Source organism: Syngnathus typhle, linkage group LG7 (assembly GCF_033458585.1).
Source record: "Syngnathus typhle isolate RoL2023-S1 ecotype Sweden linkage group LG7, RoL_Styp_1.0, whole genome shotgun sequence".
Taxonomy (NCBI): Eukaryota; Metazoa; Chordata; class Actinopteri; order Syngnathiformes; family Syngnathidae; genus Syngnathus; species Syngnathus typhle.
In genome coordinates, this window is record NC_083744.1 from 11,817,579 (window position 1) to 11,840,602 (window position 23,024).

General features: G+C 38.3%; 1 protein-coding gene across 1 annotated transcript in view; it reads left to right on the forward strand.

Annotated features, from left to right (window-relative positions):
• Positions 1-22,162, forward strand: part of nrn1la (neuritin 1-like a) — a 36,538-nt gene extending 14,376 nt beyond the window's left edge. The window contains exons 2-3 of the mRNA XM_061282692.1: positions 11,358-11,508; positions 20,206-22,162. Of these exons, the coding sequence (XP_061138676.1) occupies positions 11,358-11,508; positions 20,206-20,494 (440 nt within the window). The 3' untranslated portion in view covers positions 20,495-22,162. The remainder of the gene's footprint in view (positions 1-11,357; positions 11,509-20,205) is intronic.
• The last annotated feature ends 862 nt before the right edge of the window (positions 22,163-23,024 follow it).

Below are 23,024 nucleotides of genomic sequence, written 5' to 3' on the forward strand. Positions count from 1 at the left end.
GACAGATTCAGATTAGGTTTTAGTCCATAGATCCAACTTGTCTATTCTTTAACGACAACACACATTTTCATTCACACAAGGGTGGCTTTGGGCAAGCACGTCTTCAAATATTATCAAATATACTGTTTTATCTCAAAAGACCTTGAGAAATAACATTCACCAACAATTTCCTGATCAGTGACCAGTGAAGCATGCATGGTGGCGGCAGCTTGGGGGATGTTTTTCAATAGGAGGACTCTCTGAGACTGAGGGAAAGATGAGTGCAGCAAAACAAAGAAAAATCTTTGATGCAAACCTGCTGGTGTCAACCTCAGACTTCAAACAGGACATCGGTCCTAAGCACACTGCCAGCGGAACGAGGAGCCAAGACTTGAACCTGGCTGAAAATCCCCAGAGAGATTTTAAAATTGACTGTGCAGCAACGCTTCCTACAGAACTTGATAGAGTTTGGAGAATCTACAAAGAAGGATAAAAGACACGGCATATAAAAAGGTGTGCTGAGTTTGTGCTACTCAAATAGACTCGGATTGTAATTCCTGCCAAAGACGGCTCATAACATATAGGGTGTGGATATACGGCATACATTTGTGTAAATGCATTTTTTCCACCGCATTTTTATCCATTTATAAATATATATTGTCTCGGGAATATTGAGGAAATGAAAACATTTGTAACAACAACAAATGGAAAATGTGTTTATTTTTTTTTACTGTCCAGAAGTGGAAGTAGTTATCCGAAAAAAAACAGCACTTCGAAATGTTAGGCCGATGTACTAACCACTATAGATAACAACTGACCATTATTATTATGTTTTTTTTTACCACATGATAATTGCAACAACCACAGGAAGGTCTACAAATACCACACATCTTACCAATGATTAGAATGCATTTATTTGTCATTATATACGAAGGATCGAATGTATTAATACCACAATGGTTGGTGAATTATAGCTGGATGGATGGATTCATAAAAATGAAAACAAGTCCGCTTTTATTAATTATGTTCACATTCCATCTGACTGTACTGGTCACACTTTAATAGGCTTCTTCATGTTTGTTTGTCGGTGACCAGTATAGACTTAGCAGTCAGTCAGCGTAATTGGCTATGCACCAACAATTTCTTTTTCAACAAAGTCTTATTACACTGTTTTTCTTCAGTAAATCCTGCACTGAAATTAACTTCATGTGGGGTTAGTTAGCGGCACACAGAATAAGATTGTCTTGTTGACTATACCAGAAGCTCTTTGATTTAATTTGGTTTACGCGAACACTCTAACAGGAGTTTGGATGTGCAGAAAAGTGTGTAGGAGGATTTTCCTACAAGCTCTTGTTTCTGCAGTTTAGTCCTCGTATTGATCGGACTGCCACAGATGTATAGTGTATCACCTGGTGGAGACACGGTATACCCATTAGCAACATGCAGTTACTCCACTCATCTTGACACCACTATGTTTCTCTTAAACCCTGCTCTACTGTACTGAAGAAACCAGTTAATGGCTGCAAGACCTGTATTTGTAAATGCCTTTTTGTGTGAAATGGACTGAGATGAAGTTGTTGTATAGTTTCTTTCGTGACCAAATAATTATTAATCACACAGCATGCCGAGCAGGCGTAAGGCATTGGCTGTGGTTGAAGAAGCAACTTTTATATTCTCTTTAGTGTCTGTCCTTCGGACTGTCGATATTGACAATCACACTAATGGACATTTTAGACCATGCGGATCAGAACCAACCCCAACCTGCTTGCATTCAAGACGCTATTTTGGTTTGCAAGATTTCAACAATTTCGACAGCGTAAATGTAACACTTGCATAGCCTACATTGCTGATGGACTTGTTTTTAAGTGTGACTTGTGGTGTTAAAAATAGAATTAGTGGCGAGATACTGGGGAAAAAAACTTTGAAATGAAACTTGTGATGGTCCACTGGTATCTAGTAGATGGAGAACAGAATTTCAATTGGTCTTTAATGTTTGTTTTTGCATAGCTTCAATAGTTATAAATCTTGCTTACTTATCTTACTTGCTGGTTAACACAAGACATTTATTGCTAGTAGCTATTACAATCTGATGCAATACATGCAAAATGACAAAAATAACAGAACAATACTGGCTTGCCAATCATCAAAGCTCTAGCAATAGTTTTTAATTAAGGCAATGTCCCACCAGATCCAGTAGTTTGTACCATTGTACCATTTATTTATGGGTGGGTGGATGGATGGATGGATGGATGGATGGATGGATGGATGGATGGATGGATGGATGGATGGATGGATGGGTAGATGGATGGATGGATGGATATTGTGTATTATAATATTCTGTACAAAGCAAAAAAATATATACCATAAGTGAAAAAATGGCCACTCTATACCAGAAGGTACTGCATATTGCAATGTGAATTACATTATTGTACTTTATTTGACTATAGTATATGTTAATAAGACGTATTTACAATTATAATCATATTTTTATGCAATAATACTCCTAATAAAACAGTACAAAATAATAATAGTAATAATAATAATAATAAATACTAGTAATGCCTATATTCATGTGTTTAATAAGATATTGCCTGACATTTGCCATGTCAGTCACGCGAATAGGGCCTGTCATCTTGAACAAAGATTCAAAGTAAAGAAAAGAGCTAAAATGCCCTTATTTTCCCAGAAGAGTATACAGCAGCAAACAACCATTGTGTAACTGCATAATGTGACGGGCTGTCACATATCATCACTATATTGTAGCTTGTCAAAGTATCTCCTCTTGATAGTTAAATGCTATTAGGGCCAAGTGGGAGCACATCTTTGAGCAAAGTGGTGAAAAATACAAATTAGCAGAGTTTTTATTTCAGGGGAGTGTTTGTACAGTAGTTATGAGTTTAACAAGCTGGTTAGAGTGAAACACAGAAGACCTGTGCAGAGTGAAATTGATTTTGTCAAAGGCTGTTTGTATGGTGCATGAATGTACGAAAACAGAATGCAAAGTGAAACAGCATTGTTCTGCTGACATTGTTCCTTTATTGTATTCCCACAATATACACTCCAAACACAGCAAACTTACTTGACATGTCTTGATCTTCATAGATTCTTGGACTTTTTGGTTGACATCCTCTGTCCGACCCTAACGCAGCCTGCAGCGAGGTCTTGAATCGGCACTTCTGATGATAGAATAGATTGTTTCTGTGCTCATTAACATGTGCTAAGGATTTGTGTGTCCCGCGAGGAAGACGAGCGGACACCGCCATCTTTCACCGCAGGGTGAATGTAGCCCGGGTGTTCTCGGGTAGACTCCAACTGCGACCTCATGTGAGATGTGCCGATGAATATTCACACTCATCCATTGCAAGACGCTTTAGTCAGCAGGGGCCAAATTGTTGCCATTTCAGTACATATCTGCCCTTTATGTCCCTTTTTCTTTTTGAGTATATGCCCAGCAAGGCATTGAGGGACTAGAAGTACGTTGCTCCAATTTGAGCAATTTGCATCATACCACCATTTTAAACATAGAAAACACATACCCTGCTATTAAAACCAATTTAATCATCTGTCTCAAGGCTTGGACTAAAAAGCCCTGAGTAAACTCTGAGATGCATTTCATCTCTGCTTTGCTGCGCTGGTATTGGAGTTTCTCTCCTGACAACAATTTAATGCACCTTTATTATCACTGTAGGTCCCGAGCTGAATCTTTGTTTGGGTCCCGTAGCTTCTCATGCTTATTACCTGTGGCCGGAAATGCAAGACAACACAGTGACGATTCTGGGACCTGACACCGTACATAATGTGTTCTTATTTGTCAAAGTTTAGATTTTGAGAATGTGAAAACTAAGCACGGTTAAAATGTTTGTCGAAGCTCCACATAATTTTCAGAAGATGCAATACAAGAAACTGGAAGGACCTTTTCTTATCAGAACAAACCTACGTATTTGCATGTTTAGCTCATCGTGCTTATTAAAAATCGAGCTTTGGATCGACTTCAGACAGCTCTGTGAAATTTGTCGAAACAACCGGATGCATTGCGGTGTCACAAATGATTGTGTTGCTTCCAAAAATGTGTGTTGCTTGTAGACATTTGCAACTTTTGGACAGTCCACTCAATACATGTGAGAAGATATAAATGTTTAACAGGAGCAAGTAAAAAGATTACAATGAGTAGACATAACATAAATATCAAAGCACTCAAAATGTTTTTTTCTTTCCATTTGGTTACTTTCAAGTACCATGTTAAACGTACAAGAACACGCCTTGCTTAACAAGCAAAGTGCTTAAAAATTCCCAATTTATGCAGCTCCTCTGCAGACTGTTTCATCCTGGTCGTCTGGCATCAGCATACCTCATAAAAATTATATGAATTACACTTTAACCATGACTGTGAAATGGTCCTGTGTAGATAAAACATGAGCAGCAATTTAAAGACTTGTCATCCGAGGGGGATGAAAGTAGTCCTGCGTGGGAGGGACTTCCTCTGAACTTCACATGCCTAAAAAAATAGTTTATAAAGAAATCCAAATATAGTGAATTAGCCCATGGAGACACTAAAAACTGTGAAGCACCTGCTGATTGGACACATAATTCATTTCTGTCTTGCAAAAGTCATGCACGGGTGTTAATGAAAAAAAGTACAATTTGGCAAGTTTTCAAGCGAGTCATCTGACATGGGCCAAACTAATTATGTTGTTCACCCTCGGTGCCACAAATGCATAGGCTGCCAAGGCAACACTCGCGCACACGCATCCATGTAAACAGCACGTACTCTCAAAGGTATTCCGTTTCTCACGCAATGAGCTCAGTCACCCAGAGAATCATCATTAACTTCTAAATATATTTTCATGAGGAGCTACGTCACACACTAAGGTCGCCATAACAAAGGTTGCCATATTTTCACATTGCTTGTGTTTTTTGTATGTGTGCCCAGGATATCGGAGATGCGGTGATAACATGGAGCTATGTGTATCATTTAGGGATGGATTGACAGTGGAAGAAAAATAGCTGCAGGTCTAATCAATTTGAATCTGTTCTGGATGTATATGTGTTCGTCAGGTGAGGAGAGCAGCAGGCATCAGCAGCATTTTAGTCCAGTCAGCAGTGATCTTGCCAGCCTCTGCACAAGTGAACTCATGAATAGATCAGTACCGTAGGTGTTAGTGTGCAAGCATGTATCAAGATGCCATCTGTACAAAAAACGGAAATAACAGCTGTGATGTTGGCGACGCCTTTACATATTTTAAAGTGAAACCACTCGTAGAGTAAGTTAAACTGTAGCGGATGTTCATGTCTCCATGAAAAATGCAGGTCAAATTACAAGACGTACCATAAGCAAGAGTTGACATAGCTGCAACAAAGTCGCTGATCGATTACTGCTCAGTGGTAGTGTGCATGTTGGTGGTTGTTTGTCTCGATATGTGCCCTGCGACTGGATGGTGACCCGTACAGGGAATAGTCTGGCTTCCGCCTAATGTCAGCTGGGATAGGCTCCAGCCCCTGCCGTGACCTTGAAGAGGATAAGCGGTTTTGAGAATGGATGGAGCTTTTTAGCAAAACACAAATGCATTATATCACAGAGGTGTAAAAAGAGATACATTACAAAGAAATAATCAATAAAAAGGAGCTTTTATTGTCACTGTACCTTACAGAAACTAGAGATATATACGTTCCGTAACTTACTGTAACTTACAATATGTGAACTTCAAACTAACTTGACTTCTTTATTTTCTATACAAGCAATATAGAAAATGGATGGATGGATGGGTATATTATTTTGTTTTAACTTTTATCTTCACCCTCTTCACTTCCACTCAGTTCATTTACTTTCCTCCTCAGCTTCAGTAGACTGCTTTGCAGATTTTTTTAAAGAAAGGTGTTCCATCTCTTCCTGGGTAGTGCTGCAACGTTTAGAGATGATGGTGATCCCCTTGGATTGCTTGACCGCTTCGAGGGCTTCCCTCACTCTAATCGTTGTCGCTTGATTGTTGACATGTTCCGGTCATGTTTTTTCGCAAGATCACTCACACGCTCATATTGATATGACACGTATAATTCATAAGCAATCGTATGAAGAGGTTTGACTGTATGACAAAACATTTCTCCAATCACTTTTCAGTTTATGTCAGAAATTGTTTTAACCAAACCATGTGGCATTTTGTGGAGGTTAAATAGAACATTTCAGACGAGCACTAGGAGCATATTTCTCTTCTCTCCTCAAATAATACCACTGACCTTGCTGCATAGCTTTATAAAGGATCACTATGCAGCATTCAGCACCGTTATGCAGTGTGCCTCTGGGTTTTGCCTTGTCAATTTTGAAGTTTAGAAGCTGATATAAAATTGGGCTCTTTATCCCATTAGTGTTGGTGTATCCCTCCACACTGCAGAATTTGAGCCTTATTTCACACAATAAAGTCAAGGAGAGAGATGAATTTCCCTCCCCCTACAGGTGTGGCTATGTCTCTATCTTATGAAGTGCATTAATCAAAAGCAATCTGAATGTCGAGCAAACTGGCTATAGATCAAACCTCACTTACTCTAACTGGTGTATGAAGAGGACGAGAACTTGTCGCAACATCATGGCATTTTAAACATTATGGCATTTTAAAGGGACACACAAGTGAAGACTTTTCACTACGAGCCGGTTTATGTATTTTTTTTGTCAAGAAAATGAATAAAGTTAGCATATTCTATTTTATTCATAGTATTTTGGAAAATTGATAACATCACTGTAGGAAGCATTGTTTACAGCATGAAATATTTTCAGTGTTTTATTTGTTTATATTTCTTATATGTACACAATACTGTATGCATTTTCTTTTTATGAAATCATGTCACCTTGTGTATGATGAAAAATTTCCTTGGCGCTATGAGAGCAGTTTGTCTTTGGAGGCGGTTCTTACTATGAACCCTGCTCTTCAAACAAACAAACAAACAAACAAACAAAAAGCTTAGCAGCATGGGAGTGGTACCTACTCGGTGACGATGTGGATGCTCAACGGTGTTGAAAATGAATTGATGGTTTCCTTTTACCACATTGCAATCTGCAGTGAGATCAGTGTTTGCTAACATCAATAGACCTAAACAATTCCGTAAAATAATTAGACATGCTGGTCATCATTTACAATTACTCCTCTACATCTTCATCTTCTTTTTAAATTGCCTAATCCACTCTTTGTGAAAACAATGGCTTGTTGAATTAAGCCGTGAAGATTCTACTTGCTTTCCTGCTACCTGGGTCTTAGATATCAAATATTAATACAAGCAAACAATTGATCAGCAGTCCTACAATTGGTCTGCCAGCATGCTCATTTGTTGGAAGTAATTTTTTATATATATGTTTACATTACATAACTGCATTCTATTCTGACCTATTCCTCCACGTTTGTTATGTTGGATAAAAACAAGAAAAGAAAGGGATGAAAATAAAAACAGCAGCAACAACAACAACAACAAATAAGTGAACTGGTCAAATATTTAAAAGAAAAAGAAGATATTATTAGAAGTGAAGACAATTTGCTATTCTAGTAATGGCACACGAATTTGATGCACAATTTGTCTTTGCGGGACACAAAAAATGATGTGGCGGGCCGTATCTGGCCCCCGGTCCTTGAGTTTGACCCCTGTGGTCTGTACCATCAAGTGAAGTAGAAGGACAACCCAAAAAAAAAAAAAAGCGTCAAAAGCAACAAGTTACAATCACGTCTAATCATCCTGTCACTTCAGACGTAATGAATCTCAAAAGCTCAGGGGCATATCAATTCCAACACAGTAATTAAGTCGGTTGCGTTAAAAGAAGGTGGACACAGTCTTATTTATCTTTAAGGAGGCATAGCAGTTCTTACCTTGATTTCCAAACTGTACACTGAAGTGGCTGAATCAGGTTGACTGTGGGTGGTCGGACCAAAGCATACAATTCATGCAGAGGAAGGGGGGAATAATATACATAAATGAGGCCATCATGGAAGCTGACTATTGATTGGTATAGCTCGCAGTATAATGGACTGCACATCGTGTCATCCCACCCATCATGGCAGATAATCAACAGCTCGGCTCTGTACAGAACAAAAGGGATTTGAATTCGAAGGAACAATTTTCCCTCAATATCTGATCTCACTGGCCTTGTTTGAAGTATTCCATTCCTCATGTGATGAACGTAAGCACTCTAATCCAGGCTGAAAATTGCAGACCCATAATTGAAAGAGCTGATAAATGCTGACTTTATATATCACTAATTGCAGTGCACCATAAATATAAAAGTTACACTAATGCTCGGTTTTGATCGAATCATTCAGATAAAGTAGCAGCTTGTTTCCAATGATGTAAAAATGCTCTGTCCCATACTAAAATATCTTAATGATGCTTCACCTCTAACAGTCTTACCAAAATACAGTCATAGAGCTGTGCAATAACTGAGATTTTAAGATCGATCGACACCAAGTAAATACTGGTGCCGGTATCTCTGATACCAATACCAAAATCAAGTACTTTTAGGTTAAATAATATTATGCTATTTTAAATTGCTTGTCTTATTAAATAACATGTTTTGTGCAAATTAAATGTTCTTCTCTATGTGCCATACTATCTTCTATGGAAACGTACCTGGATTGTTGTTTTAAATTACAATGTACAATAGTAACCCTCTGGATGATCGCAGGCCACAAACAATCAGAAAGAATCATTTAATTTACCACATGTGAGTGAAAAAGTATCATTCAAATTCATTTTTAATAAACATTGGTCATGAAACAAAATGAAACCATTGTTTTAAGTGTTGTACCCAATTTCCAAGTTAAGTATTGGAACTCACTACACCCTCCTGTCTTCACTTCATCATACCTGTGTTTTTCAGGCATTCAGGCACCATTACCAAAATCATTTTGTTGTCCGGGATTCCAAGCCTGTAACCCGTAAGACGTACCTCTGGACTGATAGTAACCTGGAAATATTTAATGTGTATTGAAAGAACACACTCTTGGCATTATGACATGCATTTCTTTTTCGTTTCATAGCATTTTATAGACTGTATGCATGGAAGCTCATGACATATTTCCAGTGAAAAGATTCAGAGGCATGCAGAGGCTTGAATGGTCCAGACACACACTGGCCCAGACACACACTGGCCGTTCAGGAAGATCTAGACTTTCCCCCCCAGATTTCACCCCTTTAGTTGTAAGCCAATTCGAACTTTCAATGGATTTATCTCACTCACTAGAGTTGTTGACTGTTTTCATACATTCTTGCCTGCAACTGTTTGGTAGTGACTTAATGAAGCTGCACTGCAATTCAAATGGCACAACCAGTGAGGGGTCAGGAATAGCCTGTGTGAAGTGTGCCTCCATTGGGCGCATGCTAGAGGGCTTCACAGAGTTCACAGCTTGACAAAAACAAATAACCCTTAACAAGAATGCCGCTTAGTACACAGCAGATCTAGTCCTGTTGGTGGCAGTATGCTTTTGTGTAAATCTTTTTTTGCGGCGGGGATCTGCCACACAGTCTGGTCTATGAGACAATCTAAAAAGTCTAAAAAGCTATGAGGGAATCAGTAGTTTCTTATTTGCCTAATACTGATCAAGAATTAACAAACAAACTTGTTTGTCTTTAAGTGCCCAAATGGGCCCCAGAAGGTAGAATTTTGATATTTAAGGAGCTGTCTTATATCCGCCAGAGGCAAGACTCGATATGCGTACAGTAATTGACATTTACCAGACCCATTTTAGCATGGACACAGAAGACCACTTCTGATTTGAAGGAGTTTGGTGCCTTGGTCGATGGTACCTTATCCAGGGGCATTGCGGGATGTGTTGGTTGGTAGAAGGGAGCCGCTGCTACCCCCTTCCCTCTTTCCCATGTTTGTTGGGAGAACTGAATGTGAAATCCTTCAGTCGCAGGCTGCATAATTAAGCACTTACCAAATGCTTTTTGCAGCACGTCAGCTCCATTAATTCAATTCAATCTCATGAGTTGAATGGCTTTTGTGCGCTGTGATGACTGACACCCGCTAGGCCATTATGTATCATTTGCATGATATTCATAAAACGATGTGGTTTTAATCGTCATCGTTCTTTATTCTTTCACCTGAGCCCACTGTGATGGGCACACATCAGACTTTGCAACTCAACAAGTCATTGTTGTGTGCTGCCTGTCAGCAGACATGAGCTACCAGATGAATGAATTTGTAGATGAATTGTGACACGAATAAAAACACATTTTCCGCACCTCTTCAGCAGTCTTGCACATGCGGTGATTGCTTAAGAATGATCTTATTTTCACTGTTAATTGAATGTGTTTTGTCAATGCATCAATATGCTTTCTTTTTGTCCAAGCTCCGGACTTGAGCAACATCATTTGAGAAACTACTTGACTAAATACGTTTCTTCATTGAAGGGAGGATGAGGAAAATATTATGAGTTTAATGAAAGGACGACAAAATTGTGTGATGATAACATCTTTTTATTTAGTCATTTGACCATTGTTGCCTAGAGTCCTCAGAGGCCTTCTTCATCTTAATCAAACAACATTGTTTTTCTCCCAGTAGAGAACTGCTAATCTCAGTTTGGTGTATCATAACAGAAATTAATTACATCAGTTTAAAAATACAGTGAGTAGTTTGCACATCTCCCTCACAGTTTTGAAGTTGGGGGCTGGATTCTCGACTTCAGTCTTCCACTTTGCTGTTTGCATGTTTGCATCAAGGCATCCTGGCTTCCTCCCACATTTTGAAAAGGGTGAGACTCCTTTGTGCTGGGTGTTCGCGTGTAAGCGTTGAATGCACTTTATAGGAGTTTTAGAGAGATGCTTTTAAAGCTGACAGTCGCCACGGTCACGAGGAGCCGTGACAATTCACACTGACAGATAACATGCAGATTGGTGTGGTTGCTTCATAAAGTTTCTACAGTAAGAATTCAGAAACTTCAAAGGCACACGCGAATTATTAGCTGGTCAAAGGGAGCAGGGAGCTTTTTCTAAAACAAATCTCTTTTGAGCAAGTGATAAGTATTAACGGGGATCCTCACACCCAAGAGAAAATATAATACTAACCTTTTTTGTTTTTCTAGTCGTGTGGAAGTGATAAAACCTTAGCAGACAAAGCAGAGTATGTTCGAGTTACGACCTTTGCAACCTTTCAGTTCTGTCATAGCTCAAGATCAAGTTCAATTTATCATTTATTTATTTGTATTATTTGTGAATCATTTGATTATTTGATTATTATCATTACGCTCACATCAACTTCAAATTCAATATGCGTCTAAAATAATTAGAAGCAGTTTATGTTTTCAGATATGCTGAACAAAAATGAACATCATCTTGTATACTGTATGCGTTGCCTTCAATTCCAATTGAATATTGTGCTTTCGATTCCTTGTGTGTACTTCCAGTGCTGAGCCCTTGCTCTATTGCCACAGTTTCGACAAGAAGGTGTCATTCCATTTACAAGGGCTTTGCTCGGTGTCTTATGGCTCTGGGTGACAGTCTGACGGACACCGCACGCAAGGATGAAGATACACATGAGATACACTCAATCTGCAGGTCAGTGTAATCTCTTTTGGTAGCACCGGCGACATGAGAAGGGACCAATTACACAATAGAGTTAATCCAACACAAAACCTTAAAAAAAGAATTTATTCACAAAGATAATCCTACTCACTTTGGTTAAAGTTTAAAAAAACACTGTTTAGTGTTATACAGATATATTTTCAGCGTTATGTTACATGCTTTGGTGCCCCCTTTTTTCTCTCTCTCTCTCTCTCTCTCTCTCTCTCTCTCTCTCTCTCTCTCTCTCTCTCTCTCTCTCTCTCTCTCTCTCTCTCTCTCTCTCTCTCTCTCTCTCTCTCTCTCTCCTCTCTCCCTCTCTCTCTCGTAAAGATTTTAACTTTACATTGTGACCGTGTTATTTGTTGTTATTTGTCACTTTAAATGAGATACTTAATCACCAATTTAAGCTTCGTTGATGTTCAGCCCATACGGATTTTTCATTTAATTATGGACTTTAATACCTTTGGCTAATTTTGAGTTGTGCCATCGTAAACGTGTCTTTGCCAGTGTATCTTCTTTATTTGCAATCAATGTCATAAATGTTACTCTTATTGAGCTGCTAATATTTTGTTATTGGGCTTCAAGAGCTTTCCACAACCCCCGTAACTCTGTAATGGATATTCTGCAGCCTGGTTACTTAGATGTTTTTGTCTTATTTTGCATTTATAGCTCAGCTATTGTGCTTCAGTATAAAGGGTTTTTTTTTGTATTGGGAGGAAACACCTGGGGGGGGGGGGGGGGGGGGGGAGAATGCAAGCAAGAGTAGTATATGCAATTAAACGCCACACAGAAACGTCCATGTTGAGATTCAAAACCAGAACCAGTTTCTTTGAGGCAAATCTGTAAACGACATGGGTCACCCTGCCCTGGGTAGATTAATCATGTAGTATTCATTATCCTTTTTATCGTTTTTTTAATCTTTTATCTCTTCATTTTAAAATAAAGGTCAACCATTATTCATGTACTGTAATACATTTTTGCTGGACTCTATGTAAATCCACAGTATTTGTGCATGCTCTGATGGAACAGGTAAAGGGTCAGTTTTCATGTGTCCTAAAAGGTTTTTTCATAAACTATTTTAAAAACCTCGAGACATATTTTTCTTTGCAATCCTGCCCCCGGACATCAGCACAGACTTGTAACAAGTTCAACAAGTTTAACTGCTAGTACTAGACTACTTTAGCTGTACCGCACTTTTTTAAAATCTACTGGCAACTCCATCAACTCCATCAAATGCACATTATGATTATTACATCAATCCATCAATTGGGGCAGAATCTGAATATTGATTTGTATCTGAACTTTTTTTCAACATCAATGTATCATGCGCACAAGTTCAAATCCATTCATCCATCAATTCATCCAAAAGGGAGGATGATAACAGAAGCGGATAAAATTGATTGTTTGACTTGGAGTGTTTGGATACAATCCAAGCAGAGATCTGCTGGCTTGCAAGCTGTTGTGATTGTTGTTTCTTTTCCCAGGGTGTCAACAATAACTGCACACTACTTGTCTAGTCGGTAGATAAGTGACACGAAGGTCCTGTTGAAACACCCACATGCTGAGTTGCTGAGAAAAACAAACCTGCAGTGCATACCACTTTTGTCATCCTACCATTGCAGTTTGGTTTGGCTCACAGGATGGCAAGATTGGTCTATCTATCTATCTATCTATCTATCTATCTATCTATCTATCTATCTATCTATCTATCTATCTATCTATCTATCTATCTATCTATCTATCTATCTATCTATCTATCTATCTATCTATCTATCTATCTATCTATCTATCTATCTATCTATCTATCTATCTATCTATCTATCTATCTATCTATCTATCTATCTATCTATCTATCTATCTATCTATCTATCTATCTATCTATCTATCTATCTATCTATCTATCTATCTATCTATCTATCTATCTATCTATCTATCTATCTATCTATCTATCTATCTATCTATCTATCTATCTATCTATCTATCTATCTATCTATCTATCTATCTATCTATCTATCTATCTATCTATCTATCTATCTATCTATCTATCTATCTATCTATCTATCTATCTATCTATCTATCTATCTATCTATCTATCTATCTATCTATCTATCTATCTATCTATCTATCTATCTATCTATCTATCTATCTATCTATCTATCTATCTATCTATCTATCTATCTATCTATCTATCTATCTATCTATCTATCTATCTATCTATCTATCTATCTATCTATCTATCTATCTATCTATCTATCTATCTATCTATCTATCTATCTATCTATCTATCTATCTATCTATCTATCTATCTATCTATCTATCTATCTATCTATCTATCTATCTATCTATCTATCTATCTATCTATCTATCTATCTATCTATCTATCTATCTATCTATCTATCTATCTATCTATCTATCTATCTATCTATCTATCTATCTATCTATCTATCTATCTATCTATCTATCTATCTATCTATCTATCTATCTATCTATCTATCTATCTATCTATCTATCTATCTATCAATCATAAACAAAATGTGGACATTGACCACTTAAGAACAATCAACATACTGTATCAAACACGAGTTTTGGATCGTAATTGCTTTTCTCCCTACACAGTGTATCTTTCTGATTTAATTTAACTTTACATCATAAAATTCTGAGTCAGGCAAAAGGTCAGTAAACCACAGATTGTGAATTAATTGAGCGTCCCAGTGTGGGTGATTCAGTTTAACATATTTATGAAGTTCTATATACTATACGTATAGGTTCACAAATGGAAATTGAAAAAACTTATTTCTTTCCGCAACATATTCTTACTCCCCTTTTAAACTCTCTTTATTTGTGCTAGTTGCCTCTGTTTAGATTCATATCTCTCGTCCATTATTTTCCCATTCTCCTTTCATGTACCACTACCATCCTCCATATCCTGTACCTATCCGTCATCTATATTCACTGTTCTATTTATACATACAGTACCCCTTTTTTTGTCGGGAATACATATGCTACCGACTAAGTTAAAGATCTTCAGGCTGAGAGTCTTAGGCAAAGCTCACCGATTTAAGTGCAGTGTTCCTGTCAAAAAGAATTGTAGAGCTAAAAGAAGCAAATGGAATCATCTCAGTGGATAGCACAGCAGATGTCAGTCAAAATTGCCTGTACTGTAAAGCTGACTGATAGCAGCAGGGACGAGGAGTTGCACTCTTTCCACAATACATAATGAAGGAGGGTTATACATCCAAGCACACTTCATCTGCCAGTTCAGCCTGACTATGAGAACCATCTTCACGTGGTGTTGGGCTTTTCAATGAAGTGTTCTCATCCTTCATTTGGTTGTTCAGAACGGGGTTTTTCGGCACCTGGGATCAATGTTTTTTACGAACTCGGTTCGTCCACCGCATTGCTCAACAACAACATCATTTTCTGAGTATAATTCAACATATGTGACTACAAATATGTGGCTATAAATAGCAAGCAAGATATGGTTTTGAGTAATGGATAAAAATAAGCAGATGGTTAAAATCTTTGATTTTCAAATTTCCTGTTGAGGTCTAGAATTTCCTTTCCCAGGAGCCCAAAAGTCCAAATTGTATATAAATTGCATGAAAATACACAATTAGCAAACAATGTGAATAAATAAAAAAGTCTATTTTCACTGATTTGCAGCAGGCGAGACTGTTGGAGCTTGCATTTTCTGTTGAAACTAACCTGGAATTTTTCACTTCTAATATCATTTCAACAGTCATTTAAAAGCATGTAGCAATCAATAAGCTGAAAACACAATATCATGTTACCCTCCAGCGTAAAATTGAGCAATGTCGCAATGCTATGTTTTGAACTTGAGCGCATGATGCATTGGATGGATGGATGGATGGATGGATGGATGGATGGATGGATGGATGGATGGATGGATGGATGGATGGATGGATGGATGGATGGATGGATGGATGGACGGACGGATGGACGGATGGATGGACGGATAGATACATTTTATCAGACTTCCAAATTGTACGAATTAAGGGGCATTTGACTTCAGAAGTTAAGATAGTAATGCATCTCACTTGCTGTTAGTAAACTAAACATATCCTGCTATTTTTATTCTGAGTACTTAACATGACCTACTTAAGGCAGCTAATTCAAGGACAAAAGGGTTTAAAACCAAGCTGAATTTCTACTGCTGTTCATTGTGAACTGTCAAGTCACGAAAGGGTGATTAACGGAAAGGTTCACAATGCTTCCTCCTAAGCAAAAATATTTTCCAAACCCAGGTTTTACAGAGTATTTACTTACTGTACAGCCTACCCGATTGCACCACTTCACTATTGTTCACTTGCTTCTATTCCTTGAGGTACCAATTAAAGCACTTATCCTGAAACCCAGCCACCTTAGCGGCAGTGGGCCTAACGTAATGACAGAGGTGTTAAAACACTCACACAACCCGCTTGTCCACATACACACTTTGCCCCAAGCTGTCCTCCTAATGTTCCTACTATAAATTTTCGTTCTCTCTCACTCTCTTCACTCTCGTGTACTTAGTTGTTCTCTCTTCCTATTCCATCTTTACCGCGCAGTTCCATCCTTCCTTCTGATAACATGTTATTTAGCACAAATGGAAAGCAACAATATTCGTACACTTACTGAAAACATTTCTTTTGCATCTAGGACAAGGCTGCAGCATTGCCAGAGGCATCTCACGAATGCAACCCTTCTTTTATTCTTCACAATTGGTATTGTGTCGTTGTAATCTCAGTGGCTGCACATCAGGAGAGGTGAAGGAAAATATTTGGGGCTAAGGATGCGCAATAGAATTAAACAGTGACCTTTTACTGAAGCATTGATGAAAAATAGTTGCTGTGTTTCAACAAGGCAAAATTATATAGCTTAAAGGTTACTCGCCCACTGGAAGGGTAGTTGTAAAAAGTAGTAGTAGTAGTAGTAAAAAGTACAAAATAAAATAGAGAATTAAATTATTATCCATTAAACAATGACCTCATAATTCACGCCCACTTTGAGTGGCTGAATCAAATATTTTAATGGCTTGGGCACAATTGTTTCTATGGCTGAGCACAATCTGTTCTCAAATGATTTCAGAGAGAATATTTTTGATTTTTTTGAATCATTTTTCTATAAGAATAATAAAAAAAAAGAGGGTATCCACTGTTCATTTGTGTTTTGTTTTTGCTGCGTCTGATTTCTTTCCAGCATTTTGCTGTTTCTTGTCTTCTTGTCTAGTCTCGGTTACTGCAATTGGAAATTATACTCCTCAGTTAGAAAATGAAAAATGGCCAATTGAAGTGGAACATTAAAACACACTCATCCATTTATTCTGTATGCTGCTCATGCTGTTCATGGCTGCAGGTGAGTTGGCGCTTTTTCCAGCTGGCAAAAGTCGGATGACCCCCTTGAAATTCTGCCAGTTAATCCCGAGGTACCCGCATGACCAGCACAAGAGTCAGCCACGTAAAATAATACATCGTCTGTAACTACCATTAAAATCAAATAAATAGTTCTGAAGTACAGTACAGTATTTTAAACTCCTCAAATCTACCGATACAACTTTTGCCACTGAATATCTCAAATAGTGCTGTTAATTTAAGATCCACAATAACCTTGTAGTGACAGTATTTCTTCCAATTGAAGAAAGTAACTGGAAGAACAAAACTCAGAACAGGGCCTTGGAAGTTTGAGAATGACAGGAGTAGGATGTTAGCATCAGTAGAGCAGAACTCTCTTGAGATTTTAGACTTGTTGGAAGCAGCTGCTTGTCTGTTAAGTGTCCTCAGTGCTTCTGCTGTTTGCACACCACCTGTGACTTAGAGACAACACACATACACGCACAAGGAAACATACAGAATGGGCCAATGCAAAAATCAACACCTTTCAACTCAATGCAGACATCTGTTATGCCTACCATAAGAAGAAGAACACCATTCTCCCTGAACCAACGGCACACTGCTGGAATGTTTACGTCCTGGATGTGTTCCAAATGTGTGTGGGGTTGTGTGTTATCTTGAAGTCATAGGTAGTGTGTAAAGATGACAAGAAGCAAATATGATATTTGAAGAGTTTCCAAACATCACTTTTTATTGTTATATACCGTATTTTCCGCACTATAAGGCGCACCGGATTATAAGGCGCACCTTCAATGAATGGCCCCTTTTAAAACTTTGTTCACATATAAGGCGCTCCGGATTATAAGGCGCATAAAATAAATAATTCAACATTGCTCAAACATTAATGCAATCACAATATAGTAACACTCAAAATAGTGAAAACAATAACAATATACGTATCAATAACTCAACGTTGCTCAAACATTAATATCACACAACACACAAAATAAACACGTAAAGCTTACTTTAATAAATTAGTCCTCATCCACGAATCCATATTGGTCCATATATAAGGCGCACCGGATAATAAGTCGCACAGTTGGCTTATAGTGTGGAAAATACGGTAGGCTATAGGTGCACTTTTTAAGATAATTTCATTCACTTTGTTTTGTAGACTATAGTCATGCCCGAGTGTTGTCTAATGCCGCAGTTAAATGGAATACGTGCTGAGTCAATCTAATCCAAATAGACAATGCAGTTCCCGTGGTCAGGTGCAGTTGTGCACCAGGCGGTACATTTTAAATGATTGAAACAAATATTTCGTCTATTTCGCCGATAGCCAATCATCACGTCACACGCCTACGTGGAACAAGCAGACAAAGGTGTTTTATCACTTGTGATGTGGTGTGCATTCCACAAAATTTCTTATATACATTTTTATTTAATACATACACAACCTCCATCTCCACTAAGTAATATTTGAAAAGAGTAGGTACACTAAATGATTAATTATGCTTTTGACTGCTTCATTTGGGCCTTACTTGTGTTTTACCAAGTGAACAACATCACTCTGTCATGTTAATTATCTGAAAATGCAATTTCTCATTGGCGCTAATCTCTTCGGAAGGTCTTTAAATGCCTTTAGGTTTGGAGTGTTTTGTATCAGTATTTTTTTTTTTTTTCCATCAGAACCATCTGCTTCAGTTTTCCTCAACTCCCCCCATTTTCTCTCTTCTGTCATCACTTTGCCAGTCTTTCCACTGGGAAAAGATAGCCAACGTTGTGTTAGGACGCATTAGTGGCCATTTGTAGTCAGGCGGGCTGCGCTCCCAAGATCCAGATGGAAGGTTATTTGAAAAAAAATATATATACTACTAAAATAAGATGAAAATAGGATACATTTTCTCGTCTCTGTCAGTCTCTTGTTTTTTTAAACCACATTACATGTCTAAATTGTAGCTATTTTTTTTGCTTTACCCTGAAGGACCTATGAGTTAATCCTAGTTGTACTAGGTTCATCTTGTTTTTTCTTTTTCAATTACTTCTCTGGTTCTTCTATATCAAACAAATTTGTTTTAGGTTCATTTACCTGACATGACATGTTGACTCTGATGAAGGCGGAAGATTCCGCCGAAACATGTCAGGTAAATGAACCTAAAACAAATTTGTTTGATATGAGTTAATCCCTTGCTGCGGTGAGATTGTTGATTGCATAGCAAAACAACAGCACAAATTAAATCTTGTAATCACTTTACATGTGTTTGTCAACTAATGCCATAATGGTAAATACTCCAGATGATGCATTCAAAATGACCCTGTCTAGGGAGTTTTTGAAGTACCCTATACCCTGGCAGCTTGTACAAACAAAAGGTCTAAACATTCCTTGATGAATTTCTCAATAAATTCCTACGAGTATGAACACAGTCTCTTTTTTTTTTTTGGACGTGTCATCTCGTCTGCGCATATGACATTTGGGTATTTCTGTTGAACATTGACCGTGGCGTTATGACGTGTCATTTGATAAATTGCTGTTGCTAGAGCCAGCAAGTTTAGCGCCTTGAATGTTGTAGTGTCTTTTTTCTGTGTTATAACTTCCCGTGTTAAAGCTTAGTAACAGCACTTTGTGAAATGACACGTCATGACGGCACGTTCAACATTCAATAGAAATAACGTCATGTCACATGCATAGTCAACATAGGCAGTGCGTACAACAACATACTTTTGGTATAAATGAAACTCCATACGCACATTCGCCCCCAAAATCAGGTTAACTGAAAAAAATATAATGCCCATAGGGGTAACTGTGCATGTCCATTGCTGTTTGTTTTCTTTAATAGAAAATGGATGGATATTAACAATCTTGATGATATCAAATCAATCAATTCTGCAGTTTGAAAGGTTTTTGATGAGTTTTTTTTTGTAAATATTTCTGTGACTCATTTTCACTTTGACAAACTTGCCAAAGTGTGTTATCAATACACTTCAAAGTAAATCTGAGAATTAGAGAAAATGATGAAAGCAGGCATGAGCAGGAGCTCCAGGAATTAGTGCCTTAAATCCAAATAATAAGACTGGTGATGACGACATTGATCCGACACAAACGAACAAAAAATATCGAACTGAAAACAAGCAAACTTACAAGACCATGAGGAACATCTGGACAAGAAACAAGTAGCTGGAGGAAGCTGATTAGTTCAATATAAGGTCTGAAGGAAATGAGTGGGAATGACAACCTAAAGAGTTAACAAGACCGGCATAGAATAAAACTAAATCCAACCCAAAATTGATATACAATGATCAACAATAAATGCCAATAATGGCAGACGTACTGAACAAGATGCTGTGTTCTTTTTGTCCTCAGGTCATGGGATGAGTTTCATGCCTGCGCCAACTTGGCAATGGCCGGCTGTCCGGAGGAAGCAGCGACTGTCTGGGAGTCCCTGCGCCAAGAATCCAAGAAGATGCAGTTTTCAGGAAACCTCTACGACATGTGCTCGGACCGCGACAGTCACACATTAACAACAGCGTCCGCGCGTGGCTCCCGCATCCAAGGAGAGCTCAACCAAGATGCTCTGAGAGCACGAGTCAGTCGTTTGTCTGACTCCAACTACCTTGTCATACTTCTGTCTTCTCTGCTGTTGCTGTTTTGAACAGAATCGTCTCAACACAATGGGACTCATGTAAATACAGTATGAACTTTGTACAATTTCGCCTCCAACCTTTCTCACCGCCCGCCTTTTCCAAAACACCAAAAGAGAGGAACGCATGCTTTCTTGCTGAATTTCATCGATCCTATTTTTTAAAGATTCAACTGTGAGCTTCAATTGTGGAGTTGAAAAAAAAAAAAAAAAGCAGCCACTACAATAGTCTTTAAACTGAAAATCATTTGTCTTATAAGGTTTGTCAAAACGACCCGTATCCAATGCCCTATTCAAGTAAATCAAAAACATTGGATGTCAAGACTTTTGCTTTTATATTGCAGGCTTTTACATGAACATTTTTCAAGACTAACTGCAAGCATTTTCACTGCGTATAGAGTGTACAGCTTATCTTGACTTCAAGGTGCATGTTTCAGTATTAAGTACAAAAAGCATGATACCTTCATTACACCGCAAGGTTTTCTCCTTCATACACAGCCCTTATCATCTACAGACGAGGTGGAGATGAGTGTTCCACTACAGCCACAAATTGTCACTGTTCTCCAGAGACTCCATGCTTGATAAGTCAGACCCATTTACGAGCCATCGCATGAAAGTACTGGATTGATCGCATCAGATCCGTCTGGAATTTAAAGCGGTCACACACATTTGATCTCACTCAAAAATACATGCAGTCAACTGATGTTATGATGCTCTATCAACTTATTGTGACTAAAAGTGTTGATTTAAAGCTAGAGGTAATTTGTTCTCTATGTACTATGTTGCTTACTCTCTTCTGTAAATACAAATTCTCTTTAAAAATTATTTTAAAAGTCTTTATGAGATTTATAGGTGGTGTACTGGTACATTGGTCTGACTTCGTTGAAGGCAGGGTAGGTTCAGTTCTCACTGAGTGAATGTGGGTGCAAAAGGTTGTTTATATGTGGCTTGTGACTAACTAGCAGTAGCCTATCCCGGTTGTGTTGAGAGGTGCGCTACACTATGGACTGCACACTTGTCGATCATAGGGCACACATACTTGGCTGATTTAAATTGATTGATCCTAACAGGTAATGTGGGAGAAAGTCCGACTACCTCGAGAAAATCCAAACAAGTGCGAAGAGATCATATCAACTCGACGCAGCAAGGCCAGAGTTGGGATTTGAACCTAGGCAGCATTGCTAATCACTATTTCACTGTCCCACCCACACAGTATGAGCATATTTAATAACTAAGAAAGTGAACACAAAAGTTAAATCCAGTGCTGGACTGAATCATTTCCCTTTCTTGGACTAATTTGCAAAGAACATTTATGCATACCTTGTTTAAACAAGGAGATTTAGGTGAACAACTATTGATTATTTGCTAGGATGACACAACAGTTTTCTATAAAATAGTTATAACATACTACAACTTTTAGAGCTCAAGTCACTGTGAAGTGAGAGTGTGCTTGAGCTGTTTTTATTTAATTGGGTTTTACCCAGGTCTGGGGTACTCCAGGGATCCTCTTTGGCATCCTGCACAGAAGCCTTACATTATGGGACCAATGTGTGCTTCTGACAGCACTGCAGCCGATCATAAGCCAAGTGTATTTCATGCTCCGGGAAGTGTAGTTGGTGCCTACAGGCCTGCTGAAATGTTTGTTATTCTAAATGGCTGCCGGGAACAGTTGCTCCTGTCTGGCTGAGAATCAGAAATATTGTCACATTATAGTCAGATGGGGGGGGGGGGGGGGGGGGGGCACGGTTGGTCCTCATGGAAAACAAACACTTTTGTTCTCAGTTCAGATGCACTACACAGAATTTTCTAGCATTACATGTTTAACAGAGTTGTTTTTTTTTGTTTTTACCTAAAATAAGTCAAAGCTATCCCACTTCAAAGTAATGCACAGGCCATCATAGTACGTATTTTTGTGAAATAATTTGGAATATTAATGTCAAAAAGACTTGAATTTTAAAGTTCTACTCATGCCTCGTAAACTCTGGATTTGCATCATTAAAACGGTTAAACCACATACAGTATCACCAAAATCTATGGACGGTCCCTAACACATACGATGAGAGACAAGTCCATCTTGATCATGGCAGTTAGGATCACAGACATTTTTTGTACCTAAATCAAACTAATGTCCATCCGTCCATCAATCCCACCATCCATCCATCCATCCATCCATCCATCATGGCAAAAAATTGGCGGCTATAAGGTTCAATGTTCTCCGTCTGCTTGCGTGGGTTTTCTTTGGGTGTATCATTTTCCTCCCACATTCCAAAAACATGCATGGTAGGCCAAATGAGTACTCCAAATAGCTCGTAGGTATGTGTGCGAGTGTGAATGGTTGTTTATTTCTGTGTGCTCAGCGATTGGCTGGCAACCAGTACAGGGTGTCCCCTACCTGCTGCCGGAAGTCACCTGTGATAGGCTCCAGCATGCCCGTGACCCTTTTAAGGATAAGCCGTTCTGAAAATGTATTGATGGATAGATGAATAAATAGCCAAAGAATTTGAAATATTAATAGTTTGTTTCTTCCATACTTTTACATTGT